Below are 22,884 nucleotides of genomic sequence, written 5' to 3' on the forward strand. Positions count from 1 at the left end.
ACAAGTACAGTAGCTGTACAACTTAATAGCCCTAAAATGGTACACGAGGCATACAGGCTTTGAAGTTTTGAGATGATTCACAGTGCTGTACTTATTTTATGGCTTCATGAACCGAGGAGATAAACATTTTGGCACTGTTTTTTTTTTTTTTAATTTTTTTTCTTCTTTATTTCAAAGCCACAGAGGTTGCTATTTTCTTAAGATATTGTTTTTCTGTTTGACCTTCTAAACTGCTCTGTTAAATCAGGAACAGTGTGTAAAAAGGCCAATAGCCACAATTTTACACTGCACTTTAGTGGCACCAAACCTTGAAAAAAAATGAGAGCGCTTGCAGTGGAAGGAAAGATTTCTTAGATGAGAGTGGTATGTGTTTATAACCCTTTAGAAGTAGGAATTTTATAGCGCTCCTAAGTGTAGTGATTCTCCTGCCAATAATTTACATTTATTAAAAAAAAAGAAATGGCTTGCAATTCTTGTAATAATTTCTAATAACTCTTTCAAAACTTCTATTTTACAGTCTCTTCTCCTTTGCCTAACAGGCTTGCTGTGGAGATTGCTAAAATTGCACTAAAAACCCCACCCCTTTGCTTATCTCTTTAATCTGTTGAAGTGATACTCTCTGCTCCCCCACTTTTTAGATGAAAAAAGAGGAGGAAAATCTGTAAGCAAAAGAGAAATGAAAATAGGCATCTGCATCTTACTTTATGGCTGCTTTTGCTAATTTAATTTCTGTGAAATTTCAATTAATTATCATGAAATTGTAAGTATCAAACATTGTAGTGGAATAAAGTAAACACCATTTGAATTTGAACATCAGATTGAGACATATTATTCAACAGAATGATTATGAAGAGCAGCAGCATTAAAATCATTGAATATAAAATTAAAGCTTTCCATCCCTGTGTTTTCTTAGTCTGGGAAGAATCTTCAGTTTTTCTTGTCTATATCTGTAAAACCAACAAAGCATTCCTTTCTGTCCTTCTCCTCCTCCAGCTTCTGGGTGCTGTATGAGAAAACCCCTCACTTACAAGTTTCTTTTTTAGTTATCTCTAGAATTGTCTTGTAGTGCTTTTAAAAAAAGGTGAGGATTATTTCCTCCTGTACAGAGCTTCTAATGAGAGAAAAGGACAAGACAATGTGCCACAGTGGCCTGCTGTTGAGACAAGGGGTGGAGATGCTGATTCTAGAGGACAGGGAGATGTTATATGCACCAGGAGCTTCTGTCAAACAGGAAAAAGCTGAGAAGGAACAATTCAGCAGAAGTGCTTGTAGAGGAACATAAGCAATACAAAACAAAAGAAAAATACAGGCAGTGGTTTCACTAGCTGAAGACTGGAAGAAAATCATAGCAGAAGAAAGAAGTTATCAAGGTCTGAATTACAACTCTGATATTGGAAATTTAAGAGGTATCCTAATGCAATGGATTTCAAACTCTAGGGAGTCCCTAGAGTTAGGGATATAGAAGGGGAGAGAAATACATCAGGATAAGCTGAACAGCAACAAGGAGACTCCAACAGTGAGAAAAAGTAAAGAACAAAGGCAAGAGGACCAGAGGAAAAAGATGCTGTGGATCAGTCAGATAAGCCAACAGTAAATTCAACAGCTCAGTACTGGGGTCCTTGTTGCTAGGGTTTCTGCTGAAGGCAGTAATTTGTTCTGGTGCTGTTCCAAGTGGAAGGGTCTGGTTGTTGCCTGCTCCTATTGACACAAGAAGAGCCTTGGGATGTGATTTAACACAATTCTTTCCCATTTCATCTTCCAAGCCGTAGTGTTCCAGCTTTATGTCCCACTCTTTCCCCAGGAGTTTCCTGGCCATAGGCATTGAAAGAACGTTTTCAGACTGCATCATTGTATTTGCATAAAATCTCAGTCAAGGGAAACAGCTTTAGAACAGGAAAAGTAGTTAGGGAACAACTTAGAATATTTCTTTAGAGAACCATTTAGAGTATTTCTTCAGAGAACCTTCGACTGAGCTCAGAAATATATCCTTGAGAATTTTCTAAACTTGCCATACATAAACTTTCAACAGTTCATATTTTTTGTTTAGTCTTACCAGTTTCTCTGCAAACTCCAAAAGCTAATTCTGTAGCTTTCCAGATTTTATTTTGTTGTCCAGAAAGATTCTGAAGAGTACATCAACTGCTTATGCCACTATGCAAGTGCATAGCCAATTTTTTTTTGTAAGATTGCTACTCCACATATTATAGAGTCATAGTTCCATCTGTACACAGTGGTTTTAAAATCAAAACCCGCAGTGTTATTACAAGGCTGATCCTTATTCAGGCCTTTTCAGAGTAAGAAATATTTGAATGTTAAAGATTTGAATTTTGGGGCTTCCCAACAAGCTGGCTCAAAAAATATCTTTAGTAACCAAAATTTATCTATGAGTAATCTTGTTTACCTGTTTGACATATATTGACAAATGAAAAACGACACCAAACAGAACAGGTAAGAAGGAGTAAAATTCTTTTAACAAAAACTACTTATATGTTGGAGTTCATTGGACATTCAATGGTATGCAAGTTCAATTGATAGTAAGTGTTTGAATATGAAATTCTATTGGTCTTGGCAAATGGAAAGGCAAAAATGAACGTTCACAGTAATAACCTTTATATTTTTTAGCCAAAACATTAGGAAATTAAATACTTAAACTGTAATATGTTATTTCTAGAAGATATGATCCTTTTATAAAAACATTTCCTGCTATTTTTCTTTAGCTGATAAATAATTTACACTCTTGGATGAACATATCTGTCTTAGAGTCTTCAGCTATGCTGAACCCTGGAGCTTTCCAAGAAACACTCGTTAATTTCTACTCTAAGTAAACAGTAAATAATGATCCCTCCTGATTTATTTGTTTCTTAAAATAATTTACAAAAAGAATATGCGATTGTTGGAAAGCACTGATGCGATATGTATGTGCATGTGCACATATCCATTGTTTCTTGTTCACATAATTCACACAAATTGGCCCTTTTTACTTGATGTTTAATAACTTCAGCCTAATTCTTTTATGTTCTTCCTAGTCTACTACATCTCTGAGCACAGTCAGCTGTAATTCCAGTTTAGAGGTTATTTTAGTATGATTTGTATTAGTTTTCTGTTCAAGTGAGTCACCCCCTAAAATCTCATGTTAGATATATAGGAGTTTTTAAGTTACATAGAAATAATTAGGAAAGATTTATTGCAGATGACTTCTGGATGGGCTCTTACCCTGTCTGTATTGCTGCAGTGGTGCATTATATGACACATCTGTTACCAGCTCATTTGTTTTCTTTGATTATCTCTCTGGGAAATGAACTATGTGTGGAAAGAGTATGTTGTTTTGTCTGCATGCTAGTTATGGACTGCTGTGAATTTAAACTAGTGTAAGCGAGATAAAGAATATCCCACAGTGGAATGGGAGATGAGAAATTTGCAATTGCCTTGTTCCTCCAGGAGTTTGTGCTCAGCCAAGTGTCCATAAGGAACTATTGCTTTCTCTTCCTTATGCAAAGTTCTGTTGCTTGTAAGAAATGTCTCTGTCTGCCACAGTATGGAGCAGGGAGATAGAGAAGAAATATTTATCACTGTGCTTAGACTCTGGGTCTAGACCTAAAGCTTCTTAAGCCTCTTGAGGAGTCCTGGAAAGAGAAGGGAGGAATCAAGATCTTGACTTTGATTCAGTGTCCAGTTCCCTTTACCCACCAGAGAGGGACTGCTCAGGCTGTCAGAGGTACCCAGTGATTCTCACAGGTATCTGATATTCCTTGTGAGCAGACTGATCTCAGAAAAAAGAAAATTCATTACAGAACTTTCAGTTACTTTTTTCTCTGCAGCTTGAGATTTTTGGTTTGGAACCAAATGCAGTAGTAAGTCTTAAGACCCATAAGATTAATATACAAGATGAGGGGTAAAGTACCATTCAAAATCTTGCTTATAGGCTAAATGTGTTGTGTTCCCTGTGAAATTATATTCTGGAGTGTTTAGGTTGATTTGGAAAACCAAAATTCAAGAAATCTAGTTTTACTTTGACTCACAAAGATAGGGGAAGTGGTAGAGTAGGCTAATTAAAATGTTCCTAGAGAATATTAACTCTTATCAATAACCCAATGAAGTATCTTCTGCAATAGCTTCTGTCCCTCAGAAAACATGGCTGCAAATAGAGACGTGGCTGTACAGGCTGCTGGCATGACAGCCAGGTGTTTACTAAAACCCTGAAAAGTCTCTGACTGGATGTGATCATTGTATTAAAAAAAACCCTGACTGGAATAGAGCTAAAATTACAATATTGCCATATAATATCAGCTATTATATTAATACTGCATGTCTGACCTATTTCAGAAGTCTCCTTTGATTGCTACAAAGGTAGTACTTCTTTTGAGTATCACATATATTTGTAGGATGTACTCTGGGAGATTGTAATTTCACAAGATTTATTCCAGTTGCAGTGCTGGCCAGAACAGTTCCTGCCTTTCTGCTTCTCCCTGTCTTGGGGTGGCTGTGCAAGTACAGGGATTTATCTGGGTAAAAAATGAATCTTTTGGGTGGGTGTTTTGGGTTGCCAATGACTTGATTCCCACTCCAGTTCATGGCAAAGTAGTTGAGGTAATTGAAATGGGGAGCTGACTATATCAGGAATGAATAGGGAAGTATTAATGATGGTGCTAGAAAGAAATATTCATGTGTCTATACTGCCAGTAGTAATATACAACCGTGGAGCAGGCCTTCTTCTAATTTAATTTCTCTTTCTTTTATGCAGAGAGGTCTTTTCTAGTCTCTCCTGTTCAAAGGGCAAGAATCTTCTAGCTCCTGGCACCATTTACAGTCTTTATCCCGTTTGCTTAAGTAGGTGTTTAGCTCCTACTTTGCATGTTCCTGCTTAATCTGCACCATAGGCATATGTCATAGCTGTGAGGGGTTGGAGACTCATGAGTAAGAGGTAGCACCCTCTAACTTGTTCATAGAGGGTCTTTAGTTGGCTTCCATCCCTGGAAGAAAGATGCTTTACTTCCCAGGAGGCAAAGACTGTCTGGTTGGTTGCCAATGCTAGTGCGTATTTTTTAAAAGTTGTTCTTCTGTCTTTCTCTTCCAGGAAGGCAGTAAATTCTTCTGGAAGTTCTTTGGCCCAAGTTTGCACTGTTCAGCTAGTAAATAGTGACCTGAAGTGACAGAAGCATGTGGCAGCCTTTTGGAACCAGCAGTTGACAATTAGTCTTTTGCAGGGTGGGATTTTGCAATGTTAGTGGAAAAGCTCTAGTGTGCTTTATTTGGTGATGATTAAACACTGGTGTTAATTGCTTAATACCTCACATATTTTAAAACCAGTATAAATGGAGTGGTTCTCAGCTGACACAGAAGAACTGCTCATGAAAATCCAGCACAATTATCAACTTGTGACTTCATTTTTTTCCTCTCTTGGTGTTCATATAAGCACAGTTATGGAGGATCACTGGCTCCAATATGAATACCAAATGCACCTTTTTCCCCCAGGTAAACATGAAGGGTTACATTCCTTTATACTGAACCTTTTGGGAAGAATGCTGCTTTACCACAGGGAAGGAGTGACTGTGCCAATGCCTCCCTGTGTCATTTATGTAGAACTCTTACAATGTGCCACAGTGAATCCATTCCTAAACTGGTGTCTCAGGACTTTTTCTGCTGCATGGGAAATTTATGAAGCACACTAAATATCCCTGTTGTGAACGACCACCTGCCCACCCCCCCCTTACAGGCACAAATATTAATTAAATCCGCTATTTCTTTTATATTGCTCATTATGATCCTGTTTTATGTCTTGCCAGTGTGCCTCTCTTCTCAAAAAAGTGGCTTATATTTTGCAGACATTTTTACATGCTTAAGTTTTTAAAGGCTTTTAGTTTTGTTTTTTGTTTGTTTTATTCTTGTCCTCTTAGTCTGGTTGTTTTAATGATTTTTTTCTTTTCTTCTTTTTTTTTTTTTTTTTTTTTTTATTTTTTTTTTTTTTTTTTAGGGGGGGGGGAATTTTTAAAAAAATTTTTTTTTTTTTTTTTTTTTTTTTTTTTTTTTTTTTTTTTTGTTTTTTTTTTTTTTTTTTTTTTTTTTTTTTTTTTTTTTTTTTTTTTCCTTTTGGTTTGGTTTTTTTAATTTTTTTTTTTTTTTTTTTTTTTTTTTTTTTTTTTTTTTTTTTAAGGGTGGGGGACACTTCTAATCAAGTGTTTAAATGGACACACATTTGAACATTTGAATGAGACAGTGCCAGGCAGCACAAATACATTTCCTTTACTGCCTTATTTCAGCAGACAGTGCAGTCAGAGTGCTCTTTTCTTTAGACTCCAGATGAGCTTTTTTGTACCTTATTTGTCAGTAATAGGACTTCTGAGAGGTTTTGGTAAAAATCCATCACTGCAGGCTGATGAATCCAGATCTGCTTTTCTTCAGCTGACTGTGAATAACTGTTACCAGCTTTCAATGACTTATTTTATTTACAAATAATGTGGAGTAACTTGTAAGTGATTTCATGTTGGTGGATGACTGAAATTATTTACTAATGTGAGGCCAGAAGTAGTTCAGTATGATGTTGATGAGCTGTTTTCCCTCTTCTTAACAAGTTGCCACCCTCTTGGACCCTCAGAGTCTCATGGCTTCTGAGTCTCTGAGCAGCTTCCTAATACTTCATGTTTAATCAGAGTAGGATTATATTTAAATGTGTTTGTAGATGCTGTATTTTACACTCAGAATTATTTTTTTTTTGTGTATGTGTAAGAAAATAAGATTTTTTCCTCTTCTTTTTGAATTTCCAAGTTCATCCCTCTTCCTCTGTTCATATTTTGATTGTCTATCTCTGCAAAAATGCAGCCTGAAAATGCTTAAAAAATTAGGTTGATTCCAGAGTTAACAAAGTTAAAGTTAGGAGGTGACTTACTTCTCTGAGTATCTCTGAAATTCCTGTTCTATTTGTTCTGATTAAGTGAAATTATTTTCTGTCATCTTCATATTTTGCTGCCTCATTGCTTTCTAGGCCTGTCAGATCATTAATAAACATATTTAAGATAATTAAAGTTAAAATGCTGTGTCATCTTGACAAGTTTCCACCACATTGTTGTTTCATATTTTCTGTCTCTTGTTCAGTTGTTTAGAAGTTTGCCTTTTACCATCATAGTGCAACACCGATTCTGTGTGAGCTGTTTGTGGTTACTGCAGGACTTCATCTCATGCTGGTAACTCTCCTGGTGGCAGCCAGGTAGCCATGGGAGAATAAAAACATTTATGAGTGGTCAAAGTGAGTAACAGGAACCCATAACCTTCTGGATATCATCAAAACACCATTGGGGTAACAATCAGGGGATATTGGCTGCCTTGGGGCTTCTGCACCAAGCACAGTTCCTCTGCCTCTGAGGATAGGAGACTTCAGCCTGAAAAAGTCCCCTTTATGTGATCCAAGCTGTGTTTCAAGGATCAGCATGGTGATGCTGTTCATAAAATAGTCTCCTAGACTATATATGAACCAGGTGAAGTGTCCCTATCCCCTGATCCAAGCCAAAGTTTTATTCTCATCCATAAGGGGTCTGTCAGATTTGCATTTCATATGCATGTGAAAGAGAAAAGAAAAAAAAAAAATTTTTTTTAAAAAACAACAAAGAATCTCTGAAATAAAAAAGATTAAAACTACCACTTTTTTCACAAGTTAGAAAAAATATCAAATTATAATTCCAGGGAAAACTTTTTGAATTTTAAGTTACATATTTTTCTTCTAATCTTTAATTATTAGAAGGTATTACAGTGATATTTTTTAATGTGGTGAGATTCCATGCAATTTTCCAGTCCTGTCAAAGAATGACAAATAGAGTTTATAGGTCCGGTCATTTTAGATGAGCTTGTACACTGTTCCAAACCTTTTCCAGATGTCTCCATCAGAGCTGTGTAAATAATTAGTTTCTTTGTTTCATGGCAGATACAAACAGTAAAAAATAAACTTTCTCGCTTCATACAAAATGAAATGTTTGAAACTTTATGCTAGATAATAACCTTTTTGGGTGAAATGAAAATTTTTTTTAATGTGAAACAGTAGACTTCAATAAAATTTTGAATATTTCAGATGCCTGTTTAAAATAAAAAGACAATTTTAAGGAAAAGAGTCCTACATTTTCAGAAGTTTAGATATCTTTTTCAATGTTGAGTGGGAATAGGTGCCTGGTGGAGTCTGAAAAGTAAGATGAGGCCGTGTTTCCAGATAGAAACCAGCCTCTTTTTTATTTGTTTGTTTTCAGCTTGTGAAATCTGACATGCTACCCAGAGTGTTTTAAACTTGCCAGCTGTCACTTTCCAATGTAAAAAGCTCTGTCAGTGTGCTTCCAACCAGCTCTAGCTCAGCACGTATCTCAGCAGGCAGTATGGGAGTTTGAGTCGAGGTCACTGTTCCCCAAGTGCAGCGCCTGCGTTTTGTGTGCACACGTGAGCCCGCTCCATGAAATGTGTCACAGCTTCCTGAGGGTGCCTTGGGTTTGCTACCCATTGAAGGAGAGTGTGAGAAAAGGGGCTTAACATGTGTTTTGTGGAAACATGCTGCTTGATAACTTACTAGGTCTCCGTGGACAAGAAGATTAATACAAATTGCCAGCTGCATTCCAGTGTCTTGCTTTCCCTGTAAAGTATTCCTGTGCTCTGTCTTATGATGACACTCCCACACAGCTGCTGAAACAGTCTTCTTTTTGTAGTGGTTGAAGGAAATTGCTGCAATTAATTTTGCTGTCTTTCTTCTCTTTGATGTATCCTTACAATTTCTTGGACAATTTTTTTGAGATTGGGTTCGATTCAAAACCAGCCATGTAGGGATGAAACAAATAGGAGGAAAAAGAAACATTTGAGGTTTCATTTATATGTGCTTATGTTTCTGTTTTGATGTAGGTACCAGGCAATGTAATGGATGATAAAGTACACATAAAAATATATATAGCTCCTGTTACTCACATATAAGTGCAATAGACAGAAATAATACTTCAAAAGTGAACAATCTGAGGGAAAACAAATTGATGCAGGTGCATTAGTCAAGCTAGTTTTATATCCTAGTGACTATAAAGAATGACCAGACCATGAACTCTGAAGTTATGCCTCATTTCTTGGGTACAGCACACTATGTTCTGAGCAATTTCTATTTGCAGTCTTGAAGCAGTTTTAATATTCTAGTTCACTACAAACTTGACAGTTTCCCCCTCTTTTCTTTGGGTTGCAAAAGAATCCTATTTTCTTCTAATTCCATATGCTGCTGCAATGAATGCTAATGGGTTCAGTGTTGAGCACAGTAGTGGGAGACATTGTGGAGAAAAAAGCTTATTGCCTTGTTCACTGGATTTTATGAATGAAGAAGGGGAGAGCTTAGCCCTCCCAGTTTCATCATATGAACGTTTTTGCAGTCAAAAAAGTATTAAATTAGAATGTGACACTTCTAAATCTTCCAGACATGGGTGGACATATAAAGAGAAACAGTAAAACTTTAATTCTTAAAGAATTAAACAGAATTATTGGAAATAAAAGTATAAAAACAGTATTTTAGGGACAGTCAGAAAGACTGGGGTTAATCCTTAAGTTCAGTTTAAATAACTAATGTTAGTTTAGAAGAATGGCTGAACCTGGCCACTGGTTGTGTTATCTTTCAAATCTAATTTTATATCTTTTTAAAAATGTTCTTGATTGTGTTATGATGACCTTTAAGTCTTTCATATAGCTCTTATCATTAAAGGAACAAAAAGGATAAAAAATGGAACAATGGAGATATTTTTACACCCCAACATTTGTGGGAAAAATGAGGTGCAGAGCAGTAGCCTGTGGTCCAATAGCTCTCCAGGCTCCCTTTAACCTAGTTTTGTTCACTTGCCATCCCTGTCCTGTCCCTCCATGACCATTTGACCATGTGACATACCTGCATTGCCTTTATCCACCCTGAGGTGTTCCAGAGTCTCTTCCTCTAGCGAGGTCTGTCTCCTGGTGCCGCAGTGAATCCAGGCACGCAGTGCTGCCCAGGCCAGCTCCAGCAGGGCTCCCTGTGAGCCACCCCTGGCTTGCTGCTCTCACTGACACCATCAGGGCACTGCCCATCCAAAGTGCCTTTCCCAAGCTGAGTGTCTTTCCCAAGCAGGAAGAGGATGTAGTAAAAGCACGTAGGTGCACTCTGCAAAATAGGAAAACAACTGGGAAGTCTTTGATCTTTAGTTTTAAAATTCTCCCCTAGTAGCTGTGTATTGAATCAACCATTTGAAACCTTGCAGGGTCAGACTGGGGTCATTTTAAAAAGCTCTGAAAGATTGTACCTCCGTCTGCCTCCTTTCCCCCCTACCAGATTATATGTTTACTTGAAAACTGTGGTTGCTTAAAGAGATTGCTCAAAGAGTGATTGCTTAATGAGACCTTTTGCCTCGAATGATGGGGTTTTTTTTGACAGCCACAAAACCATCACTTCCATTTGGTTTAGGTTGTGATTGGAGCATAGCCTGGTACTTTAGTAAGGAGGTCAAACAAACGCTGAAAACCTCATACTGTCTTGGATGCAACTGAACAGACAAAAAAAAAAAAAATCCAAGTCATGCTGGATATGACCTCAAGTCTTAGGGCAAATTTACACAAAATGTAAACTCTCCATGGTGGTTGGTGCTCTCTGACTGCACATCAGTCGCTTTCATGCTCCTCCTTCTTGACAAGTTATTTTATCAATGTTGTGAACAATTAAACCAGCAGAAGAGACCAGCAGTGGAAGCCCTAGCTGGGTGGGGAAAGGGAGGAGGAGAAAGAACGAAATAGAGAGGACAGCTTGTATTTATGAGTCTGTCTTCTGAGTTCGTAAAAGTCAGTTAAGAATGCATAACCAGCCCCAGAAATTATTTTAGCTGCATCTGGTGTTGATGGAAAACATTTTGCATAGCTGTGACCTCTTACAAAAATGACAAATCCCCAAAAAACCCTCCAAACTACTTGCAACTGGCCTGAGTACTGGTATAACTTTAATATAATGTAATTAACTGTGGCAGAGACAATAAATAAAAGACGTATTACCTCATACCATCTATTTTAGTCAGCATCTAATAAATTTTGTGTAGTGTCTTTCTTCACCTGTCCAGGGAAAAATTCAGAGGACAATCTTCAAAGAAAAGCCTTCACATGCAACTGATGGGATGTTCCTACACTCAAAATCGCAGGGAAGAGCTGCTGTTCCATTCCCAATAAGTAGACAGTGTTCTGTGGCTTTTATTTGCAAGCCTGAACTTCCTGGGAAATGGCACAACTCTCAGTGCTAAAAGAACCATAAAATAACATTTTGCTGTTGTCAAAGTGTACCCTGAGTCTCAGCCATCTGGATTACGGTCCAGGAAGGAATTATCATTAACATGCTTTGAATAACTGTTTTATAGTGCTGCAAGAATTTTCCATGTAATAGCAAACACCACTTTCTATTGATTAGTTGGAGAGCTTGTTTTCTATACAGAAAATGTATGTATGTCTCCCTTCTTGTTTTACAATACAAGTAGCATAAGCTTTCACTTGCAAACTGGCAGGCAGCCTTCGCTTACAATAATCTTATACAGTAGTTGTTATAATCATTATTGGCAGGATTTATTCTTATTTTAATAACTTTTTAAACTGCTTGTTAAGAGGGTGAGGAAAACTTAAGCTAAGATTTGTTTTGTACAGGTTGTTACTTTGCCTAGATTAGTGAGACCAATTAAAGATAATACTTGTGTTCCATGCTGCATCCAGCTTTTCTGCTCACATTTTAAACCATTTCCCCTCCAAATCTAACTTTGAAAAGCTTTTTTTTTTCTTTTTCTCTATGAGAAAAGTTCAGTTACTTCTGGTTTTTTTTTTTTTTTTTTTTTTTTTTTTTTTTACCTTTACTGATTTGCAAGAAATGGACCTTTCACTTGGGCTCAAGTAGTCTTCAGCTCAAAGATTTTTGTGGTTGAAAGGATGACAGAGTGTGCTGAGACACCTCTGTCCTAATCCTGCCTCCTCCTGCACGAGGCACTTAACCTCCCTGTGTTCTATCTATAAAATACGTTTAATAATACTTAATGGTTTTACTGCCCTTTGAAAATGTAAAGTGCTATGTGAGTGCCAATTACTTTTATTATGTTCCCTGATGGAAGGCCTCAACATATTTGTGTTAAATGGTTACTGCTAATGCACTTTCTGGAATAATCTTTGGTTAACAAAGTGCAACCATTGCAGAAAACCCCCGGTGTTTAAGTCAAGGCAGACACAGTGACAGGTGTGAGAAAGTCAGGGCTTGGCAGCACTCAGCTTCACTGGGTACGTTTGAGTCCTGGCTCAGGGATGGGCTTGAGCCACAGCACTGCCCAGCTCGTCTTCTCTCCATGGAGGAAGTCTTGAGTTTTAGACATACAGCCTGACCATCCACTAGCACAGGACAGATCTGCATGCAGTCAGATAAATCCTGCAGAATAATTTGCTTTTGCTGCTGTTCAGAGGGAACTTGGGGTCCCTAAAACTCACAGGAGCACTTCCCAGCTAAGGGCTGGCTTTTATGTTGAGTGTTCCTGCAGACGCCCAGGCAGAACATGGTCCAGCCCCCTAGGAGCATCACCAGCCAAGCTGGTTTTGTGCTGGAGGATTCTTATGTTTCTCTCAGACAAGGCAACAGTATTTCATGAAAATGTGTCAAGAATATGTCAGGAGAAGAGAATGTATGTCTGACCAGTGGCAATTTTCTGTCACTACCTATGAAGTGTTTCCACGGCCCTAAATTCTAATTGTGCTTGGAGTAAAGTATTGCTTTGAGTGTGTGAAATTCTACTTGCCTAACTTAGTTACAAGCTTACTCTGGCATAGGAAACTTGAAATAGGATGGTATTTAATATATCTGATGTACGCAGGGTGCACTTGGTCATAGTTTAGACTGGTGTGTAGCTGAGGAGAGAAAGAGAAGTTCATGTACTGAAGGAATTGGCTGCCTTGGACCAGGTATGGCCTTAGGAACTTTTTAAACTCCTCATTCTGAAAATATACAGACTGGACAGGTCTGAAAAAGCATGTACTTTTTGCACAAGCAGAAAACATTGAGTGAAGTCATGATAACTTTACATATTCCTGGGAAGGAGCTGAAAGGGGTCTCATTTACCTGAGAAATGCATTTCAGAATCATCACATTGCAACTTTTAAGTGGAGACAGAACACACCAGCTCCTAGAAATGGGTTCTGAAATAAAAGTGACAAATGTGACATCCCTGCAGCATCCTGCTCCAGGGACAGTGTCAGGTAGGGATTTTGGCTGGATGATCTACCTCCCAAATTGTCAGGCAACTTTCCTAAGGCCAGTTCAGGGAGGGTGGAAACCTCCACTAGAGGTGAAAAGCAAAAGCTTGCTTGATCTTGACTTTCAGTATGAATACAGACTGTGAAAGTGGGGCCTCATCTTCCTTCCTTTTTGCCCAAACCCCCAAATATTCCTGACTGATATTAAATTGTAAATTTAATATTTTTTGTAAATTACAATTGTAAATTGTAATTTTTGTTTTTCAAAAAGAAGTTTAAAACCATTGAAGCTGAAAATGTAAAAAGGTGAAGTACAATTTTCAAAAGGAATTAACAGTAAGAGCAGATGCTGTTCTCTTTCATCTCAAGAAATTGAATTTCTGACAGATTGTTTACACTCAGATGAGACAGTATGTAAGTTTGGATTGGTGTGCTGCTATACTATAATTATACAGGCAGAAAAAATAGAGAATTGTGAAAGAGCAGACAAAGTAGTTAGAGGCTCTTACAACTGTGCCACTTGCTTTGTGTTTGCCTTTCAGATTTCCTCCCAGGAGCTCAGTAAATTGTAGCTAATTTTTTTCTGACCGCACTTACAGAAACAAAAGCAATATCCTTAAAAAAAAAAAAAAAACAAAACTGCTCTTCTAGCAAAATATTTGGATTGAAAATGTTGAGGTTTAGAGATCTTTCATCTTCAGTCTTCAAAATAAGTCTTGATTTAAAACACTGGTGTTGTGCAAACAATTAAACCAGTATGTCTGTGTCATACTGTAACTGCCCTTAGGAGGAAGAGCTTAATAAAAGTGTCTTATAATTTTGGTCTGAAGATCTGTGGAAAGAATTAGGAATGAGTAGCATTATAGAAATAGCTGTGTGAATACTGAGGCTCAAAGAAAACAGTGTTTGTGGTTCTCTGATTCACTTGGCCTCAGAATTTGTTTTGCTCTGCTGTTGTTGTGTACAGACAAGGCTATAGTCAAGGTGTGGGTTTTAGCCACCTCTTAACTAAGAGGTTTCAGGGCTCAGCCTTAAAGGTTGAAGAGGCTGAGTGATCCATGCAATTTCAGAACAGAATGTCATTGTATGCGCTAGATAAATGCATAGATGCAGTCTCACCACTCTCTTTAAAGTGGAGAGGTTGGGTACCAAGCTCGTGGCATTAAAACAGGCACAGATTTCACCACTCGATCAAACACTGGTGACTGAGGTATTGGTCCTTCAATGTGCTTTAGGTTAGGAGGAACAGATGTTTTTCCTCTCTATGGCTGTTTTTTTGAGAACAGAACTTGCCTAGGAGTTATTTTACTGTTTGCCTTTCATCTACTTAGACATTTTTCTCGATACAAGCCTCTCTTTATTTTGTTGCTTTATTGGATGGTTGCTAGCAATTAGGTTGCAGCACCCACCACTACTTTCTGCTGTCTTTGCCAACCTAATTAGCGTTCTGTTCCAAATGTGGTCTATTACATGACTGTCGCATGACTGAGGTACTGTACTGAATTGTAAACAACAACCTTTTCAGTGGTTGTTGCCACTTCTCAAAACACTGCATTAAGATAGAAAAAAACAGTGGTCTGTCTGGACACATTTAAGACACAAAATCAAAGTGTTCTGATTTCCCACAACTTTTTTGTGGAGTTCAATGTCCTGGTTTTTGCCATAGGAGGTATTATAAACATTTCTGTTGCTGTTAAGTTAAAGACATAGTAGAAAAGCTGGCAGGACTTTTAAGACTATAGTGTTCAACATATTCATAAGTTTGCTGGAAAAAAAAAGAAGTGAATAACAGTGATAAAATTATGGATGTTATTAAATTGAATAATGTGATGAAGATAAGGGCAGACTGAAAGAGTCTGCAGTCCTGGTCTCACTTTCTCTAAGAGAATATAGCTGAACTGGAAAACCCTCCAAGAAGGACAACATTGTTTCAAAGGTGAACAGAATAAGTTTCATCAAAAGAGTGACTGAATATACTTGAAATGTTTGGAAAAGAGAAGTGAGATGATGGCCTAGGGAATGATGGAATCTTCCAATACAATCATTAGATTTTTCAAGAGGTAGTAAGAGAGAGATGTTTGTTTATTGCAGACCAACAGGAGATTGTGATTTACCTAGTGTTAACTGAGAGTATGAAAGTTCTTACTGGAGACTACTGCTTCAGACTATATAAAACATATCAGAAGTGCATTAAATGCCAAATTAGTTCAGAAAGGACTTGGAGAAACTTGGCTAGAAAAATGTTATGGGACATCAATCACAAAAAGACCATTTCCAGCTCTGCAAGTCTGAGCTGTGCACCTCTGGAACATGAGGAAACTTCCTGTAGAAACCCACTTTTCCTGCTATATTTTTTGCCATAAACATCTGGTATCAATTTCTGTTGTAAATGGGATACTTTGATAAATGGAGGTTTGCTATTGCTTTTAAAACTATTCATTGCTTTTGCTTTACTTTCCTTCAAAGCATCAGGAGACAGACTCATTCTTTATGACACAATAATATTTATTTTCTTGAAAAATTTGGCTGATATTCATCTTTTAAGTACACATCATAGTAATTAGGAGATATAGTATAAACATATAGGTTGGATTAGAGTTGGATCACATGTAAAAAGAAGTGTTTCTTTATAATTTTTTTTTCACATTTACTTAACTGATTTTCAGCAGTCTGAACACCCTGTAGTTGTGTCTTATTAGTAGAAACTGCAAAATTTGATAATGATCCTCAAATGTTAGTAAGTGCCAGTGGAGGACTTCCTGTTGAAGGATTAAATCTGCAATGATGCTGGATATTGGGTCTCAGAGAATGGTAATTGCTATGGAAATTATTTCTCATAAAATGGGTAGCTGCTTATTTGGTCAAAAGTCAGTAAGGCAAATGATGAATTTATTAGTTTCAAAATGATTGGTAAAATGTGACACACGCACACACACATACATACATATACATGTGTTGGTAGTGGTTATTTCAGAGAACTGAAGAGTGCACAATATATGTTACCTTAGCAATTAATGAAAATCATCTGAGCTTTATGTTGTTCCTTACTGCAATCAAACAACTTAGAGCATAAACCACTTTTCTCAAGGATGTATGCTTTACCAAATACTATTTCCAGTAGTCCTTGTGTTGCCTAAACTCCCAGGTTACAAAGATATTTGCTGATTTTTTTGTAAATAGTTACTGCCTTCCTTTTTTTTTTAAGATGGTGGGATCACACAGTTTTGGACTGCCAAATCTAATGTCACACTTGCCAAAGCAGGGATTTTAATAGCTTTTGCTTCATGCACCCACACTTGCTTTGGAGTGTCTTTGGAGAGATTTGTGTCCTATTGTCACTGATGCAGCACATATTGCTGCTTTATACTAGAAAGGAAAATCACTTAATTTGAACATTGCAGTTTTGCATTCGACAGAGAAGTTTACCTGCCCCTTACTCATAGCTGAATACACTAAAGATCATTCCAGATTTTCAGAAGTTCAGATTTCCATATTCCTACAAGAATTTGTGGTACATTCTTAACATTTGTTGTTGGCAATGCTGTTAATTTATCTGTATTTGAAAAAAAGAGGAATGGTCTAGTCATGGCCTTTATCCTCTAAGCATCCTTCTGCTGCCAAACATATGATACGTGTCAGATAGGATGGACTAGTGGGACTAGTGGCAATCTAGGTTACTGATATTGATTGTTATAAGATCATGGAATTAGTAATTCTGGTATATGGAGTGAGATATAGGTTACATCCAGACTGCATCCAATTAGTTAATTTATCAACAATGAAGTGAATGTATGTATTCTTCCTTAAAGCACAGTAATCAAAAGTTTAGAATTAAAAAATACTGTCTGAATAATTTTCAAAACTTTCCAGCATTAAAAGAGTAGTGAAATTTGTGAATTATGTGCACATCTACACATAATTTCGGCAACACTAAAGTGCAACATGCTCTATGTGATGAACTGACTAATGATTTATTCAAAATTTAATTTAAACTTCTGTTACATTATTCTGAATTAACTTTCTTGAACAAGAGTATGTCTTAAAAGAATTATTAGGTCTTGATTAAAGTTTCAAATTAGAGCAAATTCAAGGAAGTTTAATGTGATGGTTAAGTAATAACTACTTTTGTTGTTAACAATGCCCCCTGATTTGCAGTCTGACTTGAAGCCAGTCTAGCTGCCAGCATGGGCTTCTCTCTGTTATGCCATTACCTTCTGTAATGCTATTCTCTTTTTCTTTGGATCTTTATCCATTGCAGTCCTTCAACCCCTCTAGACTATTTAGCTTCACAAACAGTAAGTAAATTCCTCTGACTCCTCACCAGAGGGCATATTTTTCAATGCTCTATTCATTTTGATCTTTCTCTACCATTCAAACTTCTCATCCCACTTGCAGGATGGTTACCAGATTCAGATAACACCAAGATAATTCAACTTTCTTATGCTCTCTCTCAGAGTTTCCCTGACTTTATAAAAAGTTCATTGTCTTCATTAGATGTTTCCCAAATGCCAGCAGGACATCTGAACTATGACTTCTGTTTTTTCCATAAAAATTGTCTATGGTAAAGAAGTAAACTGTATGTCCTTCCTTTAGAAATACTTCAGTTCGTGCCCTTTTGCCATACTGAAATATGAAATCTAAAATATTTTCATTCAGTGAAAGTGTTTCATGGTTTTACATTATTAGTTATCTTACAGAACTCTGTTTCATCAAAGAAAGCTATGTTTCATCCACAGCTTCTCTGGGCAGGACATTCAGTTTTACCAAATAAACTAACTAGCTAGTTTTACCAACAACAAGATAATAAATTTAAAATGTCTCCTAAAAAGCCATTAAGGCAATTATTATGTATTGTCATTTTAAGGCAATACTTAATAGGAAACCTGGTGTTTATTATTTGTTCTCCATATAGACATTTTCTTTCTGCCAGTTTTGTGCCTGAGTGCTGTAACCAATGCTTTGTAGTTAAGAATGTTGCTCTTTTAAGTTTCAGCTCTATTGTTCAAGCTGCTTGGTGACTCAGTCAAGTGTCATTTCATGAGTCTTTGAAGTCTGGAAATAATTTTTTGCACTTGTTAATAAAGGAAAAATACAGGAAAAAGCAATTATTTATTTCCTCTATTGTTACCACACCCATAAAAACAGCAGGTACTGCAACTGCCTTAATTAACTCTAATGATTGATAGGTGGGTTTTATTTCAAACGTGTCAAAGCTGTTTCCTTCTACTGGATGATTTCTTACCAATAGATTGACCGGCTCTCTCAGATATTTTCATTAAATATATGAGCAACTGTTTTACCAGATGTAACAGTATTTTCTAAGTCATTGTGAACTGCATTTTGTTTATTCTCTACCTCTCTCTTATCTGAAAAGCATATTTCTTGGCACATCGTTTGACTTTTAAAATATGTGGCTTTTTTCTTCCTTTTTCTCAAGATAATATTCAAGTGTATGTCAGGTATATTCCTCAAAAATGACTCAGTATATACCTTCAGAGAAGACACAACACAGAAGGAAAAACCCTGCTATTTTAGGGCCGGTAAGGTAGTTTACCATGTATTCTGTATTCTGAAGATTAGTATAAATCATTACAATTAACCAAAAAAATTATGGCAAGGTTCAATAATGTGTTTCACTTGTGACACTGAGTAAAAGATAAATAAGATCTATTTTAAGGCAACTTCTGCACATTTTGTTTTAGGAAGTTCATTGTAATTTCAAGGAATAACTTACACAAGATCTAATAAATGGTATTATGCAATCTCCAGTTATGTATCTGGATTGAAAATAACATTAATGAAAAGTGAGAATTCAAAACAGGCAATAATTCAATCTCTTGCATGAAATAAACACAGAGAGGACCACTGTGATTATGGTTACATGTGTACCTTCACCATTATTCATTCTATTTCATTTTTTGTAGTATAAGATGTTATAAGCCATCTCTTATTTCACATTTATTGTCTCTAAACAGTGTTTAAATACAAAGTACTTACTTCCTCCATGTTCTATAATCCAGTAGGAATATAAACAGGTGTTTCATTGGTGAATTCTGATTGCACAAATATCAGCATTTGCTCCATAGTTTATTTGAAATGCTCTGTTGGTCCCTCTTCCACACGTATCACACTTCCAGCACAATGAATTCTCCATGAGTCTGTAAAACAGCATTCCACCAAGAGAACTGGTCTGGGGTTAGCTGATTAGAGCTGTCACTTCATTTTATAGCAGACATTTTTCCATTTTGCCTTATGCCCCAGGCAGCGTGGTGCTGGAGCAAGCAGATGCCCTTTTCTGCAGCGTGCACCTGGATTCCCATGCCCTTGGCAAGAGGTGTGGGGATGGAGATGATGTCCAGGCTCTTGTTCTGATTTTTGGGAAGAGTACAGCCAGCACAAAAACAGTAGGCTAGAAAGTTCTGACTGTTCTGACTGACACTGGGAGCCCCAGTGGACAAAACTCAGCCCAAAATATGAAGAGAACAAATGTCTGTTTTATTACTCTTTTTGGTTATCCAGCTCTAAAGCACTTCTTAACCTAATTCTCTGAATAATGTTATTCCATTTACAAAACTGGAGTGTTTTTACTGTCTCCTATTTATTCTTTCAGGATTTGTGGATTTAACACTCCATGATCAGGTCCATCTACTGGAATGTGCCTGGTTAGAAATACTGATGATCGGCTTAGTCTGGCGCTCCATGGAACACCCAGGAAAGCTTTCGTTTGCACCTAACCTGTTACTGGACAGGTAAGTCTGCATGTTGCTGTGAATTGTTTAAGTTAATTTATTTCTCCTGCAATCAGATTAATTTTTAGCATGGTATCATCTCAGCAGTACTACAATTTGACTGTACATCATATGTCAAGCAGGCTTATGGTAGGTGAGACTGGAAAATGAATGTTCAGGAACGTGATACTGCTCATTTATTAGACAAATAACACACCTGAGATTCATCTGCTGCTTGAAGTACTTTCTTTCAAAGGCAGCAGTAAATTTATCTTATAATCTCTACTGTTTGTTGCAGAAGTAATTTAAATTAAAAACTGAACACTATTCATTTAATTCAGATAGGTTTTTTTGTTTATTTAAAATCCTCCTCAGTTTACTTAGTTAGAATGAATTTATCCAAGCAGCCAGACAAAATTTTGGAACAAAATCCTCATAGAATCTGAAGTGCAGTTTTATTTATTTATGGAGAATATATTAAGTTTGGGTTGTTTTTTTTCTCTTGTGAAAACTGGAGACAAATATGACAAACACATACTTGCTCCCTTCACTAAGCTTTTTTTTTTAGACAGTCTTGCTAATATGCTAAGTGTTTCTGAGAGAAAAAAATATGCATCTGTGCTGGATGAAAATATCCTGGATTTTAGCTGGCAGTCTTCATGTTAAAAGCAGGAAGGCTGATAATTTAAAATATATTTTCTACTATCTTAATGTAAGCTCAAGCTCTCTTTTCCTAGTCCTGTGAAAAATTTAATGAGAAATTTTAATTAAATTTTCAGACAAAATTTCTTAGGGTAGAGTAATCTTATCTGTTGGTGGTCCTCCTAGTTGTAGACACGTAGCAGAGCTGGCAGGGGAGAGCTGCTGTTGCCGGAGGTCACTTCAGGGCAGACTTTGGCATCTTGGTCCAAACTGGAAGTGGCAGAAGAGCCAAACTGAGATGGAGTATACAGAGAGACAGCTAAGAACTGGGCAAGCTCCTGACCTCATCACGTAGCTGCCAGGGCAGAGGGGTGGCAACAGAATGTCAAGGGCAGTACCCTCAGCTACTGCAGACACAGCTGTGTAATTTAATCAAAATTCTCATTAGCAGAAAAATTTCTTATGATCAACTTGCTCTGTTGACTGTGGGGTACTGAGTTTCCATGGTTGCATTCATGCAGTGTTAATCCTTTGATTCCCTGCCCTCTGTTTGCACACACCCCCCAGGACTTACTTTTAGCATTTTAGTAAAATACAAATGATAATACCTAACAGGATAAAACATAATATTTCCCAGTAATAGAGAAATGTTTATTACCTTCCGAAAAACCCTATTCCACTGGTGTAAGCACAATGATCTGTGAGCTGTGGAACTAGATAAGCATAAAACATTCTCATTTTAGGTACAGAAAATATCTTCTTGTCTAAATGTAAGTATAGTCTTTACAAAAATCTGCAACAGTTTAAAAATAATTTTTTATTTTAAGTTTATCTTTCTCAACTTAATGTTCTCAGTAAAATGGAGTTTGAGCAGTTGATTTACACAGTTTTAAGTCAACTGGATTAAATAAATTAAGTCAAATGGATTAGAGAAAACCATTGCATGCAACTAGAACCACGTATTACTTCAGGGCTCTTTGTTTTCTAAGTTTTAATTGAAACCGTAAAAATGTAGATCTATTACATCTTCTAATTTTCAAATAATAAGAAACATGTCTCTAAGTCATCATATACTTGCCTCACTCCATTTGGTAGGGATATTTGCAGAAAGTAAAATAATAAATTAATTTACTCTGGGAAGCACTAATATGCTAATCATTTAAATAACTCTTAATTTACTTGTTAATTAGTGCTAACAATATTTTGATGTGTTAATTTATTCTGGGAAAATTGGCTTTGAGAATGTTATAGAGCAAAACTCTGTTGTTTTTCAGGTTTGAGAGGGCAGGACAGACACTGGTTCAAAGTCTGTTTCACTCAATGAAGTCCTTCCACTGCATCAAATATTCATAGAACCATGAAATGGTTTGGGTTGGAAGGGACCTTAAAGATCACTAGTTCCAAGCCCCTTCCATGGGCAGGGACAACTTTTATTAGACCACATTGCTCAGAGTTCCAGCCAACACTTCTATATTTAGTGAAAACTCTGTGTTAATACAGAGCTTTATCACCCTTTGTGTGTTCCTCTAAATCTCTGTGATCATTCTGCTGCAGACATCCTCTCTGATTTGAGCACCCCTTTCATTTGAGCGTTCAGGCTTATCCTGAACAGATTCTTTCTGTCAAGGATCTTTGATATAGGTAGTCGTTTGTATACATCTGTTCCTAAAGCTTAGGTCACACCAAATTTTATTATACAACTTTTCTTGCCCTTTGGCTAGATATATACAGTCCTGTCTTGTTAACCTCTATCTGAAATGCCACAAAAATAACCTTTCAGCTTTGCTGTTTTTTGAAAAAATGTGATCTTTCTTCTCCCAACTCACTCCTCCTACATGGGTCATGTTACACATATGCTTGTCTTGTCTCTGAAGATCTTTTAGAAACTGTCTTATCTAATTCTATGCATGTCAGCCAGTTACATTTTAAAATAAATACTTCTTTAACTTTCCTTTGTGACAATTCACACTTGGAAGACTTCTTGAAAAAATCTGTAAAGCAGACCTTAGCAAATAATTCTATGTCGCTTTTTAAAATTTTTCTTTGCCTGTAAGAAAATAATTACACAACAATTAAGTTGACAGTATGTGAAGACTGCTGTCTTCTGTATGGATGAATATAATCACATTATCTCTTTTTCTTTCCAGTCTGCATTGTAATTAGACAGTGTATTTTGTGAGGTAATGCACCCTTTCTTATTCTGTTAATGCATTACCCAAACACTTGAGTCTTGGTTCAAAATCAGGAATTTTAACAGTCTCCAGTTACATAGGACTAGTAGATTTTTACAGTG

The 22,884-nt window shown here is 36.7% G+C and overlaps 1 protein-coding gene across 1 annotated transcript in view; it reads left to right on the plus strand.

Annotated features, from left to right (window-relative positions):
- Positions 1 to 22,884, plus strand: part of ESR1 (estrogen receptor 1) — a 161,813-nt gene that overhangs the window by 116,074 nt on the left and 22,855 nt on the right. The window contains 1 exon segment of the mRNA XM_041469853.1: positions 19,832 to 19,970. Coding sequence (XP_041325787.1) covers positions 19,832 to 19,970 — 139 coding nt within the window.

The sequence above is a fragment of the Pyrgilauda ruficollis genome, unplaced genomic scaffold (assembly GCF_017590135.1).
Source record: "Pyrgilauda ruficollis isolate IOZ18807 unplaced genomic scaffold, ASM1759013v1 scaffold24, whole genome shotgun sequence".
Taxonomy (NCBI): Eukaryota; Metazoa; Chordata; class Aves; order Passeriformes; family Passeridae; genus Pyrgilauda; species Pyrgilauda ruficollis.